The sequence below is a fragment of the Lampetra planeri genome, chromosome 1 (genome assembly GCF_965212315.1).
Source record: "Lampetra planeri chromosome 1, kcLamPlan1.2.h2, whole genome shotgun sequence".
Lineage (NCBI taxonomy): Eukaryota > Metazoa > Chordata > Hyperoartia > Petromyzontiformes > Petromyzontidae > Lampetra > Lampetra planeri.
In genome coordinates, this window is record NC_136107.1 from 12,859,689 (window position 1) to 12,879,692 (window position 20,004).

General features: G+C 44.5%; 2 protein-coding genes across 4 annotated transcripts in view; one reads left to right on the top strand and one right to left on the bottom strand.

Moving 5' to 3' along the window:
• Positions 1-11,477, top strand: part of LOC144718178 (unconventional myosin-X-like) — a 48,012-nt gene extending 36,535 nt beyond the window's left edge. Inside the window, exons 11-22 of the mRNA XM_078593892.1 lie at positions 381-520; positions 1,779-2,015; positions 3,482-3,639; positions 4,306-4,429; positions 5,151-5,475; positions 5,654-5,861; positions 5,987-6,123; positions 7,313-7,436; positions 7,863-8,166; positions 8,725-9,023; positions 9,269-9,502; positions 9,601-11,477. Coding sequence (XP_078450018.1) covers positions 381-520; positions 1,779-2,015; positions 3,482-3,639; positions 4,306-4,429; positions 5,151-5,475; positions 5,654-5,861; positions 5,987-6,123; positions 7,313-7,436; positions 7,863-8,166; positions 8,725-9,023; positions 9,269-9,502; positions 9,601-9,696 — 2,386 coding nt within the window. The 3' untranslated portion in view covers positions 9,697-11,477. The remainder of the gene's footprint in view (positions 1-380; positions 521-1,778; positions 2,016-3,481; positions 3,640-4,305; positions 4,430-5,150; positions 5,476-5,653; positions 5,862-5,986; positions 6,124-7,312; positions 7,437-7,862; positions 8,167-8,724; positions 9,024-9,268; positions 9,503-9,600) is intronic.
• LOC144718220 (tubulin gamma-1 chain) lies at positions 11,443-19,974 on the bottom strand. Of its 3 annotated transcripts, none has more exons than XM_078593896.1 (12): positions 19,782-19,974; positions 18,769-18,881; positions 18,084-18,251; positions 17,779-17,847; positions 17,402-17,481; positions 17,123-17,249; positions 16,934-17,020; positions 16,371-16,520; positions 15,275-15,427; positions 15,005-15,166; positions 14,447-14,662; positions 11,443-12,200 (listed from the first exon to the last, which is right to left on the bottom strand). In XM_078593896.1, exons 1-11 carry the CDS (start codon positions 19,828-19,830, stop codon positions 14,468-14,470), a joined length of 1,353 nt encoding a protein of 450 aa, XP_078450022.1. In that variant the 5' UTR covers positions 19,831-19,974; the 3' UTR covers positions 11,443-12,200; positions 14,447-14,467. The 3 variants fall into 3 exon arrangements, with proteins under 3 accessions (XP_078450022.1, XP_078450023.1, XP_078450024.1); XM_078593897.1 differs by lacking the exon at positions 11,443-12,200 and adding an exon at positions 12,496-13,687; XM_078593898.1 differs by lacking the exon at positions 11,443-12,200 and having other exon boundaries at positions 14,001-14,662; positions 19,782-19,961.
• Positions 19,975-20,004: the final 30 nt, after the last annotated feature.

The window sequence follows — 20,004 nt, forward strand, 5'->3', positions numbered from 1 at the left end:
TGAGTACAGCTGAGGTGGTCTTACCAGTGAATGGTTGTAAGGTCTCAGACAGAAATCGGGCCAGTTTGTCGGTGGGTGAGTCAATGGTGGAGACGATAGGACGAAGGGGTGTCCCTTTCTGGATTTTTGTTTAACCTATCTACATGACTTTACCGAAAGACCCAAGAATATGAATTCCTGCAGTCACGAAAGCTTTAAGTAAAAAAATGTTCCATTAAATTGCTTATTATTCTGCTTGAAACGGAGTAGTGATAACATTTTAAATATTTCCCAATGATTTCCAATCCCAGGAACATTTCAACTCGTGGGGAGGAGAAAAGGAGCGGTCGAGTAGGCGTGAGGAGTGTTGGAGTTCCACACCGTGCGTTACTGTATTTCAGACCACACACGTTTGCACTGGTGTCTGGCTCGCGCACGCTATTCTGTAATGCGGACACTGCGGATGATGTGCAGCACTGGCTGATGCTTCTGCAGCGAAGCAAAAGGGACATTCCTGGCGACGGCGGCAACATTCTGCGAGGTGGGACCCTGGCTATTGCTGAGCGCAAGAGTGTTTAAGCGGGTTTTATTCAGACATTCATATTGCAAAGTGCCTCAACAGCAAATAAAGCTTGCTTTGATTCCTGATGCGGGGATGCCTTTGTGAGGAGTTATCCGTGGGTTTACTCTGGGTTCTCTGTTTCCTCCGATAACTATTCCTCTTCTAGCTAACTGGCTTTGGCCAAACATACCAATGCTGAAAAATTACCTGCTTCCATAACAGAAGTTTTTTTTTGGGTTAGATCGTGTAAATATATCAATGCCTCGTTAAAACCTGCCACCACCCAACAGCCAATTCGTAAGGATTGTCACGTAAGCAGAACATGCCAATTCGTCACTAGTACAGCACACCGGTGTGTTGGAGAGCCCAAGCCACAACATTTACAAACTGAGTACGACGTTTCGCCAGTAATTACAACTAACTTCATCAGGCGACAGCCAGATTTGTGGAGAAGTCTAACCGTTTAGTTCCTTATATAGAGGCGTAGATGTGGTGACCACACATTTATATATTTACGCGATCTAACCCAAAAAAAACTCTTATGGATGTTAAACCTAATTACCTGCTCATTACTCAATTGGAATTACACACAGCAGCAACATTTTCCCCCTTCTGTAAAAACGTTGGAAGACCCTCCTAAAAATGTCTTGATACTCAGTGAGGCTTTGCTAGGTATACCAGAATAATAACAATGCAAATATTTACTTTGAAAAACATTTATCAATTAATGAACAAAATATATTTTGTATTCCAAGTCGGTGTTTTGAAATTGTCAGGATTCCACATTTTTCAGTGAAGCTTTTGCAGTATTCATGACATTTGTTTCACACACGTAACACCAATTCTGGAATTCTCTACCACTGTCCTATACATCAATAAGATCTTTAAAAAAATGTTTACGGTTCTTAAAGTTCACTGATTAAAATATTTACTGTATATGGTCAGGAATGAAATATTATAAATTCGTTTTTGAGTAACTTTTTATTTATTTAATGAATAAAAGCATTGCTTTTATTTGTTTTTCATGGCTATTTCTGTATTTGATCATTAACTTTGGCAAATTTGACTTAGAGAATTGAATAACTCTTTCTTGATGATTATGATCATATAAACCATATTTTCGAGAGAGGAAAAGAAACAATCTAGATACAGCGGTTATAATTAAACTATTTTCCTAATTGAAGTGTTTTTTTCCGTGTTTTTATCTGACGATGTTTTTTCCCCCTTCCCTCCGCAGGCTGGTTGTACAAGGCCTCGGCCTCGGATGCGAGTTCCCTCGTCCCCACGGGGAGGGGTCCCCAGGGGCCCCTGCGGGTCTCGTGTCCTCGGCTGCGGCGGCGCTGGTTCGTGCTCACGGCGGGCGCGCTCGAGTACTACCGTGGCAGCGAGGCGAACGCTCCGCGTGCCGGCTGCCTCGTGTTGACCCCGATGTGCTCCGTCTCCCCGCTTGACGGCACCCAGCAGGGCCGCACCGGTGAGGGCTGCTCGCGACCGGCGGCAGTATTGGAGGCAAAGGGAGTGATGGAGGGCGTGTGTATGCACGTATGTTGAACTTTTTTCGCACCGTACGTAGCCAACTATGCTAATCGCATGTGGGGGAAGGACAACAAACTAAAAACAAAAGCAGTTCTAAACAAATTAGTTTTCAATCGAGATTTAAAAGCGCATAGCACTCGTGGCTTCCTAATATCGGAAGGAAGAGCATTCCAGATGGCCGCAGAAGTGCATCTGAAAGCGCGATCGATGCAGTGACCATCTTTAGTATGACTGCCTTCCCCCCACCCCCAAAATCCCTCTTGAGACCCCAAAAAAATTACTTTGTTGATATCTCCTTGAGAAAACACATTCAGTGTTTTTAGTTAAGGTAAGGTCCTATTTCTGGACCCCCCTCTCTCCCCAGTCCCCTTGGGAAGTATCTAGATCCTCATCTGAGCAGTGGTTACCAAACGTAAGTGTTTATTTCGATTGTAGATGAGCGGCCAGCAATAGAGCAATAACAAAAATGTCTAAAATAAGAAGTGATGCTTGTATTGAATTAAGTAAGGTAATAGAAACTTAGGAAATTAGATGATGGGAAGGCGTTCCAAAACGTGAGGACAGATTCAAACTAGAAATGTTACCTCCTAACATAGCGTGGTTTAACACCGTGTGGATCAGTTGAAACAATCTGTCTGGTAAAGTGAGGCTGTTACATGGATGAAAATATCAAAGGGTGAAGTTAATGGGGACAATGACTGGTTATAACGATAAAAAACAGTTTTAAGGAAATTGTGTGAAAGTCATTTGGGTGAATCGGTAAGTGTAGGAGTATCAATCAACCCAACACTGAATATTGTCAAGTGGAGTCAAGAACTCCACAGCCACTCAAAATCTAAATGTTTATCTTCTGGGTTGGGCTACTTGTTGAGCATTTCTTCTCTCAAATGATTAAATTCGTGAACTTTCACGAAGGTTCCCGCGGGTTGTGCTTGGTGGAGAAAGCTTGAGAGAAGAAATACTCAACATGCGGCGGCCTAACCCTGAAGACCACGCTTTGCGGTGCTACGCGCTCTGTGCCCCTCACACCAGCCAGAGCAGGTGATGGCTAACAGCACTGAGAGACGTCTGCAAGGCCATGAGTCTAAAAACTCAACGATTTAGTATTTTACCAGATAAGGCCCACTGAGCTATATAGTTATTTTTCAGAATCGACCTGGCCACAAATGATAGCTCAACGAAGTGGCTTATCATGTGGTAATTTACAGCAGCCAAATACTCGAAATGCATAGTTGAAAATGTGGAGGAAAAAACCGGAGGACCTGGAGAAAAAATCCACGCAACCATGGGGAGAACATGCAAACTCCAAATATACAGGCGTCAGGGTAGAGATCGAACCCACGACCTCCTGTGTGCCAGTTGAGGTAATTAACATCTCGCCTGACGTATGCCTGTACCCCGTAGGGAACTGGAGCTTCACGGTGTACGGGCGAAGGGACTCGTACACGCTGTACAGCCGGCAGCAAGGAGAGGCGACCCGCTGGGTCCATGCCATACAGAGGGCCATTGACAGCAAGGGGTGCGCAGATACGCCAACCTCACTGCTCATCCAAGACATCGCTGTAAGTGTTTGTCCTTTGGAAAGCATTATAGATGTATGTTGTCAAATATGTATAATATATAGTGCCTGGAATGTGCCTAGTTGACTGTGTTTGGAGAAGGTCACAAAGCATTTGTAATTATTTGAAGAATGTTTGATTAATTTATTTCAAAGGCTCTCTCGAACAGAACTTACCCCAACAGTATGTTCAAGGCTATACTTGAGATTTTATATTTGGTTTGTGTATAAATGACATCTGGGTCGGGTGTGTGCCTACATGTGCTTACGTAATTAGGTGCGTACATGAATTTGTGTTTGTGTGTGCATGCTTGTGTTTGTGTGGGGATCGGTGCTAGCCACTGCACTACAAACCTGGCCACCTGGGTTCGATTCCCGCTCATGGTCAACACCAGTGATGATTATTTGAACTGATCCTGGGCCTCCCCTAAGTCAACCCAGCCTCATATGAGTACATGGTGCAGTGTGTAAACATTGCCACTAGGGAGACGAAGGCAGCCGGGCATGGTGCTGGCCACCCACCCTCTCGTCTGCTGTGCCAGCTTTTATAGGTGCTTGCTAAAAGCACTTTCCCCAGCAATCTTATTAAGGATATATGGGTGGGTCTTTGTGTGTATGCACGTGTATGTATTCATGCGTGTCTTTGTCCTGCGACCCTGTGCCTCACCAGGAGAGTGGTGACGACCCCGACCTGGTGGATCGCACGTGCACGCGAAACCCGATACTGCGCTACTCTCCCCGCGCACTGCTCTCCCCTCTCCTGCCGCTCCCCTATGGCGACAACCACTCTAATCGTGAGCAATGGCACCCACACAAGAGGCCTCAACTTATTACCCACACTGGGGGTCAGAGTGCACACCTAGGGGAGCACCGGAGCCTTTTCTGGCTCGTCTGATACAGAAAAAATCGCTTAAGTGCTGTAAACATGAGTTACGGTAATAATGAGTAATGGCATATTTGTTAAATAATCTGTCAATGCAAATTACAAATACTTGATTATGTGCTTAAAAAGTTAACTACATTTCTTATCCAAGGTTGAATAACTTTAAATTTCTGGTTGGCCACATTGCTAAATAGCTATATAATAATGTTATTTTATGTTTATGGATTCGTTTTTAAGAGGCTGTGTCTGATTCTTACAATGTAACTACTGAATTGGTTGATAAACGCCACTTATGGAGTTCTGACGGAGTTGTGGTTAAAATTGCTGTTCATATTATGTTGTGGTATTGTGTTCTAGCCATGAACTACCAATTCCCATTCACCATGAGTGGGTTGAAAGAACGTCTGAATAAAACTTTTTCCTGCTTTGTTTTTCGATTGCTGTTTTAGTTTTACACAAACAGTTTCTCACCACCCCAAGTTTAACTGCTATGCATGGATTAAATGCATTTACTCCAGGCACTCAACCTTCCAAAACATCCCATGCAAGAACTCTGCTGAAAATTATTCTTGAAACTCTTGAGTCTCCTGGGTAAACAAAGAGCTGTTTGTGCTGTCCTCATGTTGGTGCAGCATATGGGTACAGCTCTCTCTCGGAGGAGGCCGTGCGTCTGTCCCTGTGTCTCCTGGAACTGGAGGGAGTGCGGGATCCCACGCCCATGGTCCAGGGCATCCTGCAGACGTGCTGGGACCTGCTCCCTCTCCGGGACGAACTCTACTGCCAATTGGTCAAGCAGACAATGACTTGGGAGGGGGTGGATGGGCCCACGATGGGTGAGTGGGAGGGCAAGGGGGACGGCAGCCTCAACCTCCGAGTATGGCACCTCCTGGCGTGTACCAGCTGCACCTTCGCGCCCAGTCGCGCTGTGCTGCGGTACCTCCACTTGCACCTGCGGCGGTGAGCTCAATGATGTGTGCTGTCAGGCATGTGCATATGCTGCGTAGCGCCAGTACTTCTCTATAAGAGAGTAGTGTTACTCTTGCGGTTCAATCATAATTCTTCGACATACATTTTAATAGAGGGTTCTCTGCGCACACTTTTCATCGTATACTCGTTTTCTTACGATGACAATCAGAGCACTTGAGCGGAGCCGAGACCAGGAGATCTGCCGGTACGTGGCCTTCACATGGACTGCACTGCAGTGCAAGCTGTGCCGGCAAAGCGTCCCCTCCCGTGACGAAATCCAAGCACTGGCCGAAGGCCGAGAAATCAGCACCACCATCTTCTGCCATGGAGGGGGCTCCTGCCCAATCTCGATCACCTCGCACGTCACCGCAGGCGAGGTGAGTGGCTTCCCGGTATTCGGTCGCTTGTGTTGCTTGTGCATTGTAGCGTGAGGTTCATTTGCATGGCGTGAGGAGGCTGCAGAGAAAATGTCATCCCTGCCCCTTCCATGCGGGGTGAGAAGGTGGTCGCTCGGCTGCTGCGAGGACTCAAGATGGAGGGCAGCTGTAGCAAGTTTGCGCTGTTTGAATGTGGCCCGGACGGGGAGCGAGCCATCGAGGAGAACGCCCTCCTCGTAGACAGTCTGGCCAGGTTTGAGAGGTTCGTCTGCCGCCTTTACGGGACTACTGTCTTAGAATGTGAGCATGTCTTGACTTAAAGCTTTCGTGACTGCAGGAATTCATATTCTTTGGGTCTTTCGGTAATTTTTGCCTGCAGCCCTTTGATTGGTGGATAGCCCACCACCGCTGCGGTTGCAGCCCACCACTTGCATTGGCATTGGCTGCTGACATTTGGGCTACGCCCATTTCAAACCTTTATAAGCAGTTGTCTTTAGAAGCTAACCCCCTTTTCCTGATGACGACCGCTTGTGTTGCGATCGAAACGTCGTAATTTTGTTATTTTCTTCGAACCTATCTATGTGACTTTACCGAAAGACCCAAAGAAAATGTGAGCATGGATTGTGTTTTACAGCAAGGTATGTTAAGTATATCAAAAAGCTCTGTTATCCGGCACCTTACTATCCGGAATGCTCTATTAACCGGCATCTGTCAAAGACGGCAATACAAATATTTCTTGACGTATCTGGAAAAATTCCAATAGCCATCTGTTATTTTTCCGTGCCCTTCTCATATTTGTTGTTTACGGAAGCTTCAGGATGCTGCCGAGCGGTGGTGCTAGCGGCCTCAATTGGAAGCATCCGCTATTGTGATCGCGTTGTGCTGTATCATGACTTTATCACTGAATATTATTTTGGACCATACGTAGCCAACCGTGCTAATTGGAGGTTAAATTGTAGGTTTAGGTTTATTTCTTGAAAAGTTTTATGTATTTGTAAAATTTGGTGAACCATAAGTATAACTCAGATAATTATCGACATTTAATTAACCGGCACCCTCCATTCCCCATGGATGCCAGATAATGGAGCTTTTGCTGTAAATTCTGCAGAACTAAAAGTGTATTATACTCTTTGGTTCTTTCGGTAAAGTCACGTAGGCAGAAAAAACAATAAATCGCAAACAAAAAATCAGTTCTACTGTTGCATATTTCCACCTGATGACGATTGCTTGTGTTGCGATCGAAATGTCGTGATTTTTTTCTCCCTACGTTACTTTACCAAAAGAACCAAAGAGTATGGATTCCTGCAGTCACGAAAACTTAAAATCAAGATTAAAAGTGTATTGTTTCTCATGATGTTATTAGATGTGTGTGTGTGTGTATCTTTACTGCATGTGTATTGTTTCTCATGATGTTAAGATGTGTGTGTGTATCTTTACTGCATGTGCTGCAGGCTGGCAGCAACCAGGGAGGGTGTGGATAAGAACCAGTGGAAAATTTTCTTCAAGCTCTATCTTGTTTTGGACACTGTTATGGCTCAGGAAGACAGCATTGAAATGGCATTCATGTTTGAGCAGGTTAGTTAATAAATAATGAGCGTTTTTACAGTGTAATTCATGCAAACAGCATCTCACAATACTCCACACTTCACAAATATGAAGCTGTATATATCGTAAGATGTTCTCGACCAATTCCTGAGTACGGAAAAAAACCCACTCGAATGGGGCGACGCTATCCCATACAGGAAGAACAGACGATATTAGTTTGCGCTTTACTCTACCACCTTCTGGCTAGCCCAGGGTATGGTACTTCAACACCAACGGGAAGGGAGTTACGGAACAAATGTGCGATCCACCAACCCACACCTCCAGTGCTGGATTACAGGGGTACACCACCTGCGCAGTTCCCTTAGCCTGTCCTGCCACACTGAATTCATTATTACATGTTATATGCAGCGTATGTTCCATGTGTGAATGATTCTTGGCTGCACTGTGTTACCCCAGGCCCATGACAGCATGGCACGGGGACGATTCCCAGTGAGTGGCGAGACCCTGCAGTGGATGGCGGCGCTCAGGCTGCAGTTTGTTCACGGCAACTGTGCCACCGTGGAGACCGAAGCGTCGAGTTGCGCCACCAACTCCCCGCTTGAGATGCACCTGGAGGACTTCTACCCCACGGGCCATTCACAAATGTTCCTCTCCAGCTCCATTAGCACCCTCGCTACCTCCACCGGCACGCCCACTACCCCAGCATCACCAGTCACACCTGGCAGTGTGAGCCAGCCGTTCACATTCTCCCAGGACATGGGTGAGTTTATATAGCGTCACTTTATTTCATTTTACAACATACTTTACCCTAACATGGCGAGAATCTAGTTTGGATTCATTGTTTTTATTGCATGGAGGGGTGGGGGAGTAAACAACTTCGTTTCAGGCAATTTCAAGTTTTGGGATTTAGGCCAGGAACTTGAAACACACCGATCTTCCTTGTGAATTGTCATGGAGGTCGTAATGTTTGCTTTTGTCGTTGACATTGCTTCAGCGTTTATTCTCTTCAGCTCAACTGGCTAGTTGTGAGAAACAAGTGTTGCGCTCGCTCTTCAAACTGGCTCACCTTTGAGTGCACCAACTCTTGGGCTAGCCAGACTCCCAAACAGTGCGGTGGTGTTTTCTTATAGTCTCCACTCCACATTATGGAGTCGGATTCTCATTCAATGAATTCAGTAGCAGTGAGTATGCTACATCAGACAAAAAGTATACATCACAGGACTAGTATCTTAATGAAAACAAAATTGATGACCTTGACATTTCAAAAACAAAACTGAACACAAACGTTTAATCATCAAGTTTCATTTTATTCCTACAGTTCCAACACCTCCCGACTCTACTGCTGTACGGGTTGTGGAGAGGAGCACACGGGGTGAAGGGTTGCTTAGGAGAAGCTTGCGCGAGGCTGCCGGATCCTTCATGCGCTTGAGGAGGTCCCGTCGGGACCGGCAGGAGCGAGCAGAGGATGATGCCAGGGTGCAGCTGCTGACACTGCGAGCCGAAATTCTGGCCAAGTGGCGCCTTCTGCACGACACGGACCCTGAGCAGGCCGTTGCCAAGTACATGCAGCTGGTGCGGCAGTGGTCGGGTTACGGTGCCACTCTCTTTGACGTGCAGGTGGGTGGAATCCCAGATGGCACAGCATCTTGCCCAGGCTGAGGCTGCATTGCTTGCATAAGCACTGAACCCAAATAGTGTAGAAAATATTGCCACAGATTGAGCCACATTCACATTTTAAAGATTAAAAACGCTAAAAGTCAGTTAAAGATTGTCTTCCTTTCCACATTGTTGGAAAATTCTGAATTAAAGTTCTGGACGTTTTTGAGTGAAAAATGAGACAATTTATCTTCCCTTTGCCGCAGTGCACGGATGGGCAGTTCCCGCGTGAGCTGTGGCTGGCCGTCAGCTTGAAGTCCTTGTCGGTGTACGTGCGGGGCCAGGCCGAGCCAATTGTTTCCTTCCCGTACGAACGAATTCTCTCCTTTGGGGCGGCGCCCCCAGCCGATGATGCACACCAGAGCCTGATCTCCACCCCCCTCCTTCCCACCTTCCAGTTAATCATTGATGGACAAGAGATTATCTTCCAAACCAATGAGGTGGGTATGATGACTTTTCAACTGACACTTGTATTGTTGTGCATTTGACATTTCCATAAATATTATTTTTGTGACTATTTTGATGTTGTTCTTTGCAGGTGGCAGAAATCTCCAAGTTAATGGAGGCTTATATCAATGTCATCATGCGTAAAGGGGAAAGCGTGCACTCGAAGAGCCAACTCTGTAAAAGTTAACCTAGGGAACGCAGAGTAATTTAATTTCATAAGATGTATTGAGGTTACTTCGCCTAGCACCCACGTGTGGGTCTTTCAGGTGGCGAGCCCATTGACACGAGTCTCTTTTTGCAAGGGAGATCTGGGATGCAAAACAAAGAATGTACAAATATGTTGCAGTAGAATGAGTAAAACAATAATGCCAAATAAGACGCATGTCTCAGTGGTACCAATCTATGAGATATATTCCTGCCTTGTTACTGCTCAGCCTCCTTCCAACTCGTGATAGACGATTGTCTTTGCGGTTGTTAAGTAAATATATTTTATTTTGTTCAAATAAGTTTTAATCAGTTCATACCTCTACCCAATCCGCTGGAAATGAAAACTCAACACAAACTACTGTATAAAGCCTCATGTTTGAAATACTGGGAACAGTGCACCTTGGTAAGTGCCTTATCCACATGGTTTACAAGTATGTGTAAATTCCTGAAATGAAAGAGGTTCCACAAAGCAACATGATGGAAGGAACTTGAAATTGAGCCCAAAGTCACTATTTGATGTGCTTGAGTATGTAGTCGACACCGCTGTACTGTAGGATTGATAGTGCTGTATATGTTGGGCAATAAATTGAGAATTAAGTGTTGTTGGGTTATTCATTGAAAACTATGTTTTCATTTGAGAAAGCACTTGCTACAGACATTAACAAGGCATTACCAATGATATTAAAATGTAGCCTTAGAATTTAACTTTGTCCAAAAAAATATGAAATGCAGACAATTCAAAACCATACAAATATAAACTGAACCTGAAATACTGGTCATTAATAAAACTGCAAGCCATGCTCGCTGCAACAGCTCCATACCCAAACAGGTGGTAACTGACAAGCCTGATATGGCTCGCTAAAGTCGGGCAGCTTTTATTACTTAATCATCTCTCCTTTTTTATGCCTGGCAAAACAGAGTTGTACATGTAAAACGAACCAGCATAGACTACTTAAAAGCACTTTCCATCGTTCCCACTGCCAATGCAGTGTCGCTTTTCACCACTGTTGACTGCTATAGCCCAACTGTTGAGGTTTAAAAACATTGCACTCTTATATCCTCTTGCAAAGTGCCAGAAATGAACTAGTGCCTTGCAGCAATCCCACCAGTCCCTTTATCGCACAAGGGTCTTTGTCCCAAAATAGCGCCAGCTGACAATCGGTTTTAACAGCACCAGGTAGGCTTTGTATGGTTTACACTGCCATAGCCTTACTCTTGTTTACAAAGCCAATACGTTCCTGGGACTCATCCAGGTTTGGACCGACGTGTGAAATATGCTGCTGGCAGCATTTCTGCAAAATGGATTGCAGGGAGTTTACTTATTTATTCCCTGTTTTTTGATAATCAAATTTTGTATAAAAAAAACTCGAATAAAGTAACTTTTTTATTTAAATATGTTTAATAGATTTGTAAAGTGCAATCGTGTACAGGTGCATCGCTTGTCCTGAACTTTGGAATCACACACCGGAGAACTGGACAAGTTAAGGAAACTAGAAAAAGCCCAAAAATCTGGCATTTTGAAATGCAATATTGCACTGTGGAAATACCATCTTGTGGAGTTTGGCATTTTATAATTCTTTACATTTTCCACAATGTAATATCTTGGCATAACTTGAATACTGTGCCTAGTTTTGAAATGGCATTGATAACTTTTTCATATTCCTGTTTTGCTTGCTTTGTCAAAAAATGCTTCAACTGCAGCACAATGCAGCCATATTTTGTTTCAGATGTTTGCCTTAAATAAAATAAAGTATAAATGTTTGTAAGCCTCCTTTCGTGTGTACACTAACGTATCTTCCAGCAGTGCCTTGTAGAGCTTCGAAGTCCAAGCTTACACAATACTGTCGTCACATTAACTGAAAACAAGTAAAATATTTATTTCAGACTTAAGCCTCAAATGTGTTACTTTTATTATTTCTGGTACAACCTCCGTCAAAATGTTGACGACCCTGTCAAGTTTCGATTAGGGGGAAATTTTTTTGCTTTCCAATAAAGTAATTTTTCAAATATAGATAACATCACGTGGCCTATATTCGTTTTTGTATGTCATAAGATATTTAAGCTCCACTGAGAAGCAGATTGACAAGAAATACACCCACAGTAAGTTGGAGGCTTTCTGATCTATGCTTGGAAAAAGGTCTCCCATCTCGATTGAGAGGTACCGGCTTGACAAGAGGGCAGCCGCTGCAGCATTCGCTGAAGCAAAAGCCCGGGCGTGGGAGTTTGGAGAGGCCATGGAGAGGGACTACCAAGCAGCCTCATAGATGTTCTGTAGGACATGGCCGAGGCTGTTTTCAGTAAGGGTGATATAACACTGACCTAATCTAGGGAGATAGTCGAGAGGTGGAAGGAACCACTTTGAGTAGCTCAACCTGGTAGATATGCCCTTTTAGGAGGCAGCCCTGGAAGTAGCTGGGGTGGTTGGATCCATCACGGTTGCTGAAGTCGCTGCGGCGGTTGAGGGCCTTCGTGGCAGCAAAGTTTCTGGGGTGGATGAAATTCGTCCAGAGTTGTTGAAAGCGCTGGACAGTGGAGTGTTGTGGTTAACACACATCTTCAATGTTAGATGAAAGGTGGGTACAGTACTTCTGGACTGGAAAACGGGTCGTGGTTCTCTTTTTTTTTTTAAAAGGGGAACCCAGAAGGTGTGCTCCAACTACAGAGGAAACCCAGCTGTATACCATCTTGCCACTGTGGAACCCATATATATTATACAGTGAGGGAAAAAAGTATTTGATCCCCTGCTGATTTTGTACATTTGCCCACTGACAAAGAAATGATCAGTCTATATTTTTAATGGTAGGTTTATTTGAACAGTGAGACAGAATAAAAACAAAATCCAGAAAAACGCATGTCAAAAATGTTATACATTTATTTACATTTTAATGAGGGAAATAAGTATTTGACCCCCTCTCAATCAGAAAGATTTCTGGCTCCCAGGTGTCTTTTATACAGGCAACGAGCTAAGATTAGGAGCACACTCTTAAAGGGAGTGCTCCTAATCTCAGCTTGTTACCTGTATAAAAGACACCTGTTCACAGAAACAATCAATCAGATTCCAAACTTTCCACCATGGCCAAGACCAAAGAGCTCTCCAAGGATGTCAGAGACAAGATTGTAGACCTACACAAGGCTGGAATGGGCTACAAGACCATCGCCAAGCAGCTTGATGAGGTGACAATATTTGGTGCGATTATTCGCAAATGGAAGAAACAAAAGAACTGTCAATCTCCCTCGGCCTGGGGCTCCATGCAAGATCTCACCTCGTGGAGTTGCAATGATCATGAGAACGGTGAGGAATCAGCCCAGAACTACACGGGAGGATCTTGTCAATGATCTCAAGACAGCTGGGACCATAGTCACCAAGAAAACAGTTGGTAACACACTACGCCGTGAAGGACTGAAATCCTGCAGTGTCTGCAAGGTCCCCCACTGCTCAAGAAAGCACATATACATGCCCGTCTGAAGCTTGCCAATGAACATCTGAATGATTCAGAGGACAACTGGGTGAAAGTGTTGTGGTCAGATGAGACCAAAATGGAGCTCTTTGACATTAACTCAACTCGCTGTGTTTGGAGGAGGAATGCTGCCTATGACCCCAAGAACACCATCCCCACCGTCAAACATGGAGGTGGAAAAATGCTTTGGGGGTGTTTTTCTGCTAAGGGGACAGGACAACTTCACAGCATCAAAGGGACGATGGACGGGGCCATGTACCGTCAAATCTTGGGTGAGAACCTCCTTCCCTCAGCCAGGGCATTGAAAATGGGTCGTGGATGGGTATTCCAGCATGACAATGACCCAAAACACACGGCCAAGGCAACAAAGGAGTGGCTGAAGAAGAAGCACATTAAGGTCCTGAAGTGGCCTAGCCAGTCTCCAGACCTTAATCCCATAGAAAATCTGTGGAGGGAGCTGAAGGTTCGAGTTGCCAAACGTCAGCCTCGAAACCTTAATGACTTGGAGAAGATCTGCAAAGAGGAGTGGGACAAAATCCCTCCTGAGATGTGTGCAAACCTGATGGCCAACTACAAGAAACGTCTGACCTCTGTGATTGCCAACAAGGGTTTTGCCACCAAATATTAAGTCATGTTTTGCAGAGGGGTCAAATACTTATTTCCCTCATTAAAATGCAAATCAATTTATAACATTTTTGACATGCGTTTTTCTGGATTTTGTTGTTATTCTGTCTCTCACTGTTCAAATAAACCTACCATTAAAATTATAGACTGATCATTTCTTTGTCAGTGGGCAAACGTACAAAATCAGCAGGGGATCAAATACTTTTTTCCCTCACTGTATTTTTATTGAAGAATTTATCTAAACTATTCAAAGCATTTAGCGGACTTTATTAGACATCAGTGCATTTTTAACACGTTAACTTAACAGAAAAATGATATAAATGCATTTTTACACATGGTCACATGGTATTACTCTATTGGAAGATTCACACATTGTCCTAAATCCTAGTTTATATATCATCACTGCAGTTTCAGACATGTATCTATTGCATCTAATAAACCTTAAAGCAAATATAATCACACCAATATACACCAATATAAACAGAAGAGCTGTAAATGTAGACCTTAGCTTCTCAGTGGTGAGTACTGAAATAATCAACTTGAATCCTGAAAATGTTCGTGCTATACCCACTCGGCAAAAATGAAAAACATTTATTCATCGACATTTTCTAATTAAAAACAAACTGAGTCATTTGTCAGGTCACTTACAGAGGTGTTGCCATGCCCATATTAGGCCTGAGCACCCCAGGAGATGTAGTCGGGCCGTGTGGCTGCCTGGTACTCATCAATGAGCTGCTGCACGACCTCACGCGAATCATCAAATTCAGACAAATCTTCTTTAAACATGTCTTCCTTGCGGAACTGATCCAAAAATGCCTCGCGTTTCCGCAGCTTGTCGTACTGTTTGCACGTTCTGTCAAACAACTGCAAGACAGGTAAAGTGGTCATTACATACTGCCAAACAACACTTCAACAAAACAGGCTTGTGCAGTTACATTGTTCATGTGTTTTGTTTAAATACGACACATTAGGGGGAGCTGTGGCACAGCTAGCACACTGCACTATGAACCTGGCGACCAGTTATTTCCAGCTATAGTAAACGGCAGCTAATTACATCAGACCTTTGACAGCGTGGCCTGGGAAGGCCTCTTTATCCAGCCGCCCGCCGCCGATTCACAAAGGACTATAATTATTATTTATTCACCCACACATTAAACTGTAGCATATGTGTGCACTTTATATGCTCACTTCCAGTGAGAAACTTACAGAGGAAATACTGGTGTGGTTGGCCATCATGAGGCCGCTGACACGATGCGCAGAAGTGAGATAAGGTGACTTGCGTGACAAGGCCACCTGGATACTGGCCGGGCCCCACGGGATGAAGTTTGCAAGCTTCCGCTCCCGAATCCGTTGCAGACTTTTGTGCACCTGTGCAAGCACAATCGTTAATTCGTAAACATTTTGTGTTTGTTTTTGATTCAGTACATTTAGGTCTGAGCAGTGTACATGTGTATGACTTAAGAAACCTGACTTTACCTGTGTTGGGTCTACTTCCCCCTGTATGATGTTGAGAATGGCAATATAGCAGTGGTTGGTTTGGCGGTCACGGCCAGTGGAAACCATCACATTCTTTGGCTGCAGTAGTCTTCTCATTACATCTAAAACCGTCGTCTTGCGCACACTCGCCACCTGGTGGTGTAAAACATGGCCATATTACACGAGAAAGAAACATTTCATGAGGAGTTAAAGAAAAAATTATCGTGCACAAATAAGGCGATTAAATGTATCTCGTCTCTGTGTTAATAAATGTTTCTTGTCTCTGTGTTAAAAAAACGTGCTGCGTTTCAGTAAAGTAATTTTTTAAATGAACGTGCTGCGTTTCAGTAAAGTAATTTTGAAGCGTAAGTTTAAAGTTTTGCCGTGATGCGCCGGAAGCGACGGCCATCTTGTTTAATTCACAGATCGCAGGGGGAGCGGGCGGCCATCTTGTCGGACCGGGTCATGCCAAGTGTTTGCAGTAGGGGGCGATGTTGATACACGGACGGACGGACACATTAATCTATTGGTGGTCTGGTCCACTTCGTTCCTACCAGTAAAATATAACCTCTCAAACATACATGTTAAAATAAATGTTTAAACAATACGTACATAATTTTTTCTATCTTGATTCAAAGGTCATATTGACCAGTTATAATTTATATAAAATAGCGTTAAGGTCAAGGAATTGCCTTTTTTCTGCATGTTTTCAAACACGGCAAACCATGCATTCCCATCACTTAAGAAACACAATCTTTAAAATGTAAATAATGCATAAAATACTTTGTATACAGCACTATATGGGTACCATCTTAGTTGCTGTGCGCTCCACTTGTTTCCTTAAAAACCTTTCCTAGTGATTTTTCAATAAGCATGTTAGCAAACAATACAAAACATTACACCATTAGGCAGCCATGCATCAATTATCTACTGTCTCTGTCGTATGGATCAATACTAGGCATATTTAACTTTTGGACAAATTATTAAGACCCTTTATGTTTAATTTCTCAGGACACACCAAATAAAAACAGTTGAATTAAAACATATTTAAGCAGGCATGGGACATGAGCCTGGTTGAGGGCATGTGCCAGCTTACCGACTGATCAGTCGTAAGGGGTGTGTAGCCAGTCATGAGGAAGTGCAGACGGGGGGTTGGAATGAGGGAGGCAATGAGGCCGATGAGGTCATTGTTCATGTAGCCTGGGTAGCGCAAAGTGGTGGTGCTGGCGGACATGATAGTCGACACCTAGTTTGAAAAAAATACATTTGCATTAGCTCAGTAAGCAACAAAACACAGAGGACCCCACATCAATATCATCCAACTAGAGGTTTCGGGCGCAACAAAACAGTCTGCATCAGCAGCAGGCCATGCTTTCCCACCTGATGACGGACGCTTGTGTTGCGCCCGAAACGTCGTGATTTATTTTCTACCTACGTGACTTTACCGAAAGAACCAAAGAGTATGGATTCCTGCAGTCACAAAAGCTTCAAATCAAGATCCAACTAGAGTTTAGGCTTATGGTGCGACTGTCAATATATTAATTTGGTAAGGTGCATCGTTACTTTTGAATTCAAATCGAAAAGTTCCTGTTGATAAATACTTGATACTAATTCCAAGTCTAAGACTCAAGCATCAACAATATGATGCAAAGTACTTACCAGCTGGTTGATTTGAGAGAAGGAAGGATTCTGTATGTGCAGTCTGTCTGTGGCTATCCTGTTTAGGGCTGTGTTATCCAGCACAACCTAAAGGTGAAATATAAAAATACAATCATTTTAATGTAAGTTACTTCAGGGCCAACAAATGTCAACTGAAATGAATATGCAGAGGTGGTGAGCCACATGTACCACACAATCGGCATTCTGAGTGAGTCGTTTAAGCGTGAGCAGGGAGTTGTACGGCTGCACCACCACATCGCTCATCTCATCCTGGTTCGGGAACACAGAGTATGTCTGGATCAACTTCTTTGGGAACCTGCAAAAATATTTACAAAGCTCATTCCAATTTGCCAATTAACAACAAGTTGCATATATTCAAGCACACGTGTAAAGTTAACTCTGAAAAGTGAGAAATTTTATAATTAACTGTGTTACTATTATGTAGCTGTCTGATGTGAACTACAATACCTGTCATTGAGTTTTTCCAACAAATAGGAACCCAGGCCTGAGCCTGTTCCCCCTGCTATGGAGTGGCACAGCACAAACCCCTGCAATACAGAAACCAAAATATTGTACAAAAAAATGAAGCATTTCATATCAAGTTGCTGCTTCAGTGAACTTAGACATAAAATAACAGATACAGGTAAAACAAGTGTTTTAATAGTCACGAATAGGACAGGAAGACCTGGACATTTTAGCTGAATTCCAGGCTTTAAATAAAATATTATTATTCACAAAAGGATTACCACAATCATACAACTCCGTTTACTAATATGAAAATAACGAGTAGTCTGTTTTCAAAACATCGTCACATTCTATTCTGAATGGGGTAAACTGGCACTCACCTCCAAGCTGTCACTGCCATCAGCTTCTCTATCAATAATATCAAATATCTCCTCATGGATTTTTTCACCCTGTGGAACATTACAAGACATTAAAAAAGGGTAATTGCAATATACAATAATTTAACGGTAATAACCCAGTTACTAATAATGATGCAGTACCACATACTGTCCCTTGGATGGATGGCCAGCTTTAACAAAATGACTATCGCAAAACAACTGCTAGAAAATAACCAGCTAACATACAAAGTATACATTACACCGTATAACTAACTACATGTGCACATTATAAAGAGACGTCTGTGTACCTGGGAGTGACCACTGGCCCAGTTGTTGCCGGCGCCTCCGCCATGCTCTGACAGATAGATGTTCTCAGGATTGTAGAGGTTGGCGTAGGACGAGTTTACAATGGAGTTGATGACGCGTGGCTCCAGGTCCAGTAACACAGCTCTAGGGATGTAGTGCTCATCATCAGCCTGCAGAGTGCAGTACATCACAGAAATCAGCTGAACCGGTGTGCGACAGTGGTCATCCAGAACAGACCATACAACATAACGACGCAATGCCCAATCCACAAATACGGAGGAGACATTTCGGTGATACATTCCGCTGCTCCTGACGCGGTTATCTGGCCTGACCGCCTGAATGTGAAATTGTAGTTGTTGGTCTGCATCTACATCCGCCATACTTCAGAATAAGCTGAGCCACTTCAATGTCATATCTATGGGACCTTTTTGCCTGTATCAAAATTATGAGAAAATAAGAATATGCTTTACCCTTTCTACCAATAAAACAATGTTCGTCTCCACCCAAACCTGCCCACTTCATGCCCACCAACCAGCTAGTGTGGCCCACACGGGGACATTTTGAATTAGTCATAGGACCGGTATTATCCTGCATCTACATGGGCAGTAGCGCACAAGGCTGCTTTCCTTACCCCGCATTTCCAGGGGGGGGGGGGGGAAATCATCTCGACCTGAAATGAAACCAGACCTGGTAGAAGAAAACGTCCTTGCGGTCCGTGCCCTCCGTGGCAAAATCCTCCAGGATCCCATCGGGACTGATTCCGTGCTCGGCGCACAGCTGCTTCCAGAACTCAAACCCGACTGCAACAAAAAAACAAAGCAGTCCAGTTCAATAATGTGCTTTGAAATGGGACCTTTTTGCCAGTATCAAAGTATGAAAAAATAAGAATAGGTGTTATTGCCAGAAAGGATAAAACTTATTCTTATTTTTTCATAATGTGCTTTGCATGAAGCATTGGGGAAACCCAGAGCCAAAGCATTACATTGGCACAATGCAGATTTTGGCAATAAGATGTAGATCTCAAATGAGCACAAGTGGTGCTCACCTCCGGCTTATAGCCCTGAGCCAGTGATGGAGAACCACATTCCCATGGCGGTGGCAAGTGTATCGACATCACAATCGCTGTACTTGACTATATATTCGCTTTACAAGTGTAGTTTGAACGTTGTATACAATTCGACGGCCTATTTGATCAGATTCTATCAGACGGCCTTCTCATGTAGTTGTCAACAAAGGCTTGAAACCCGTATGTATCTGTCCCATTACAGCACAGTTGACTACGTACGGTGCGCACTGTACACCGGACATCACGCACAGTGCGCACTGTACACCGGGCAACACGGACAGTGCGCACTGTACACCAGGCAACACGGACATTGCGCACTGTACACCGGACATCACGCACAGTGCGCACTGTACACCGGGCATCACGCACAGTGCGCACTGTACGTCGTGCATCACGTACAGTGCGCACTGTACGCCGCGGCATCTCCCGTCACTTAGCAACGCGCGCACAGAGCTCGTCGTGCTCGCTCGACCGACGACTCATAAAGAAGACGACGACGGATAATGGATAATGATGATGACAACGACAGAGGCGACGATCGGCGTGGAGCGCGATGGAGGCCGCCAGGCTCTTTAAGTGTGAACGCGACAGGCGCGGGCTGCTGCCGCTGCACCACCACCACCCCCCAACTCACTTTGGTTCCCGCACTGCCCGAGCTGCAGGGTGATGATCTCTCGCGGCATCTTCTCTCTCTCTCTGTGTGTGTGTCTGTCTCGAGGAGGAGGAGGAGAGGGGGGTGTGGGGGGGGGCCTTCGATCCGGGCCCGCGCTGCTACTGCACCGCCGCCGCCGCCGCGATTCCGCTGCCGAAAATGGCGGGAGAATTCCCGCGGTGACGTCACCGCGGCGCGCGCACGT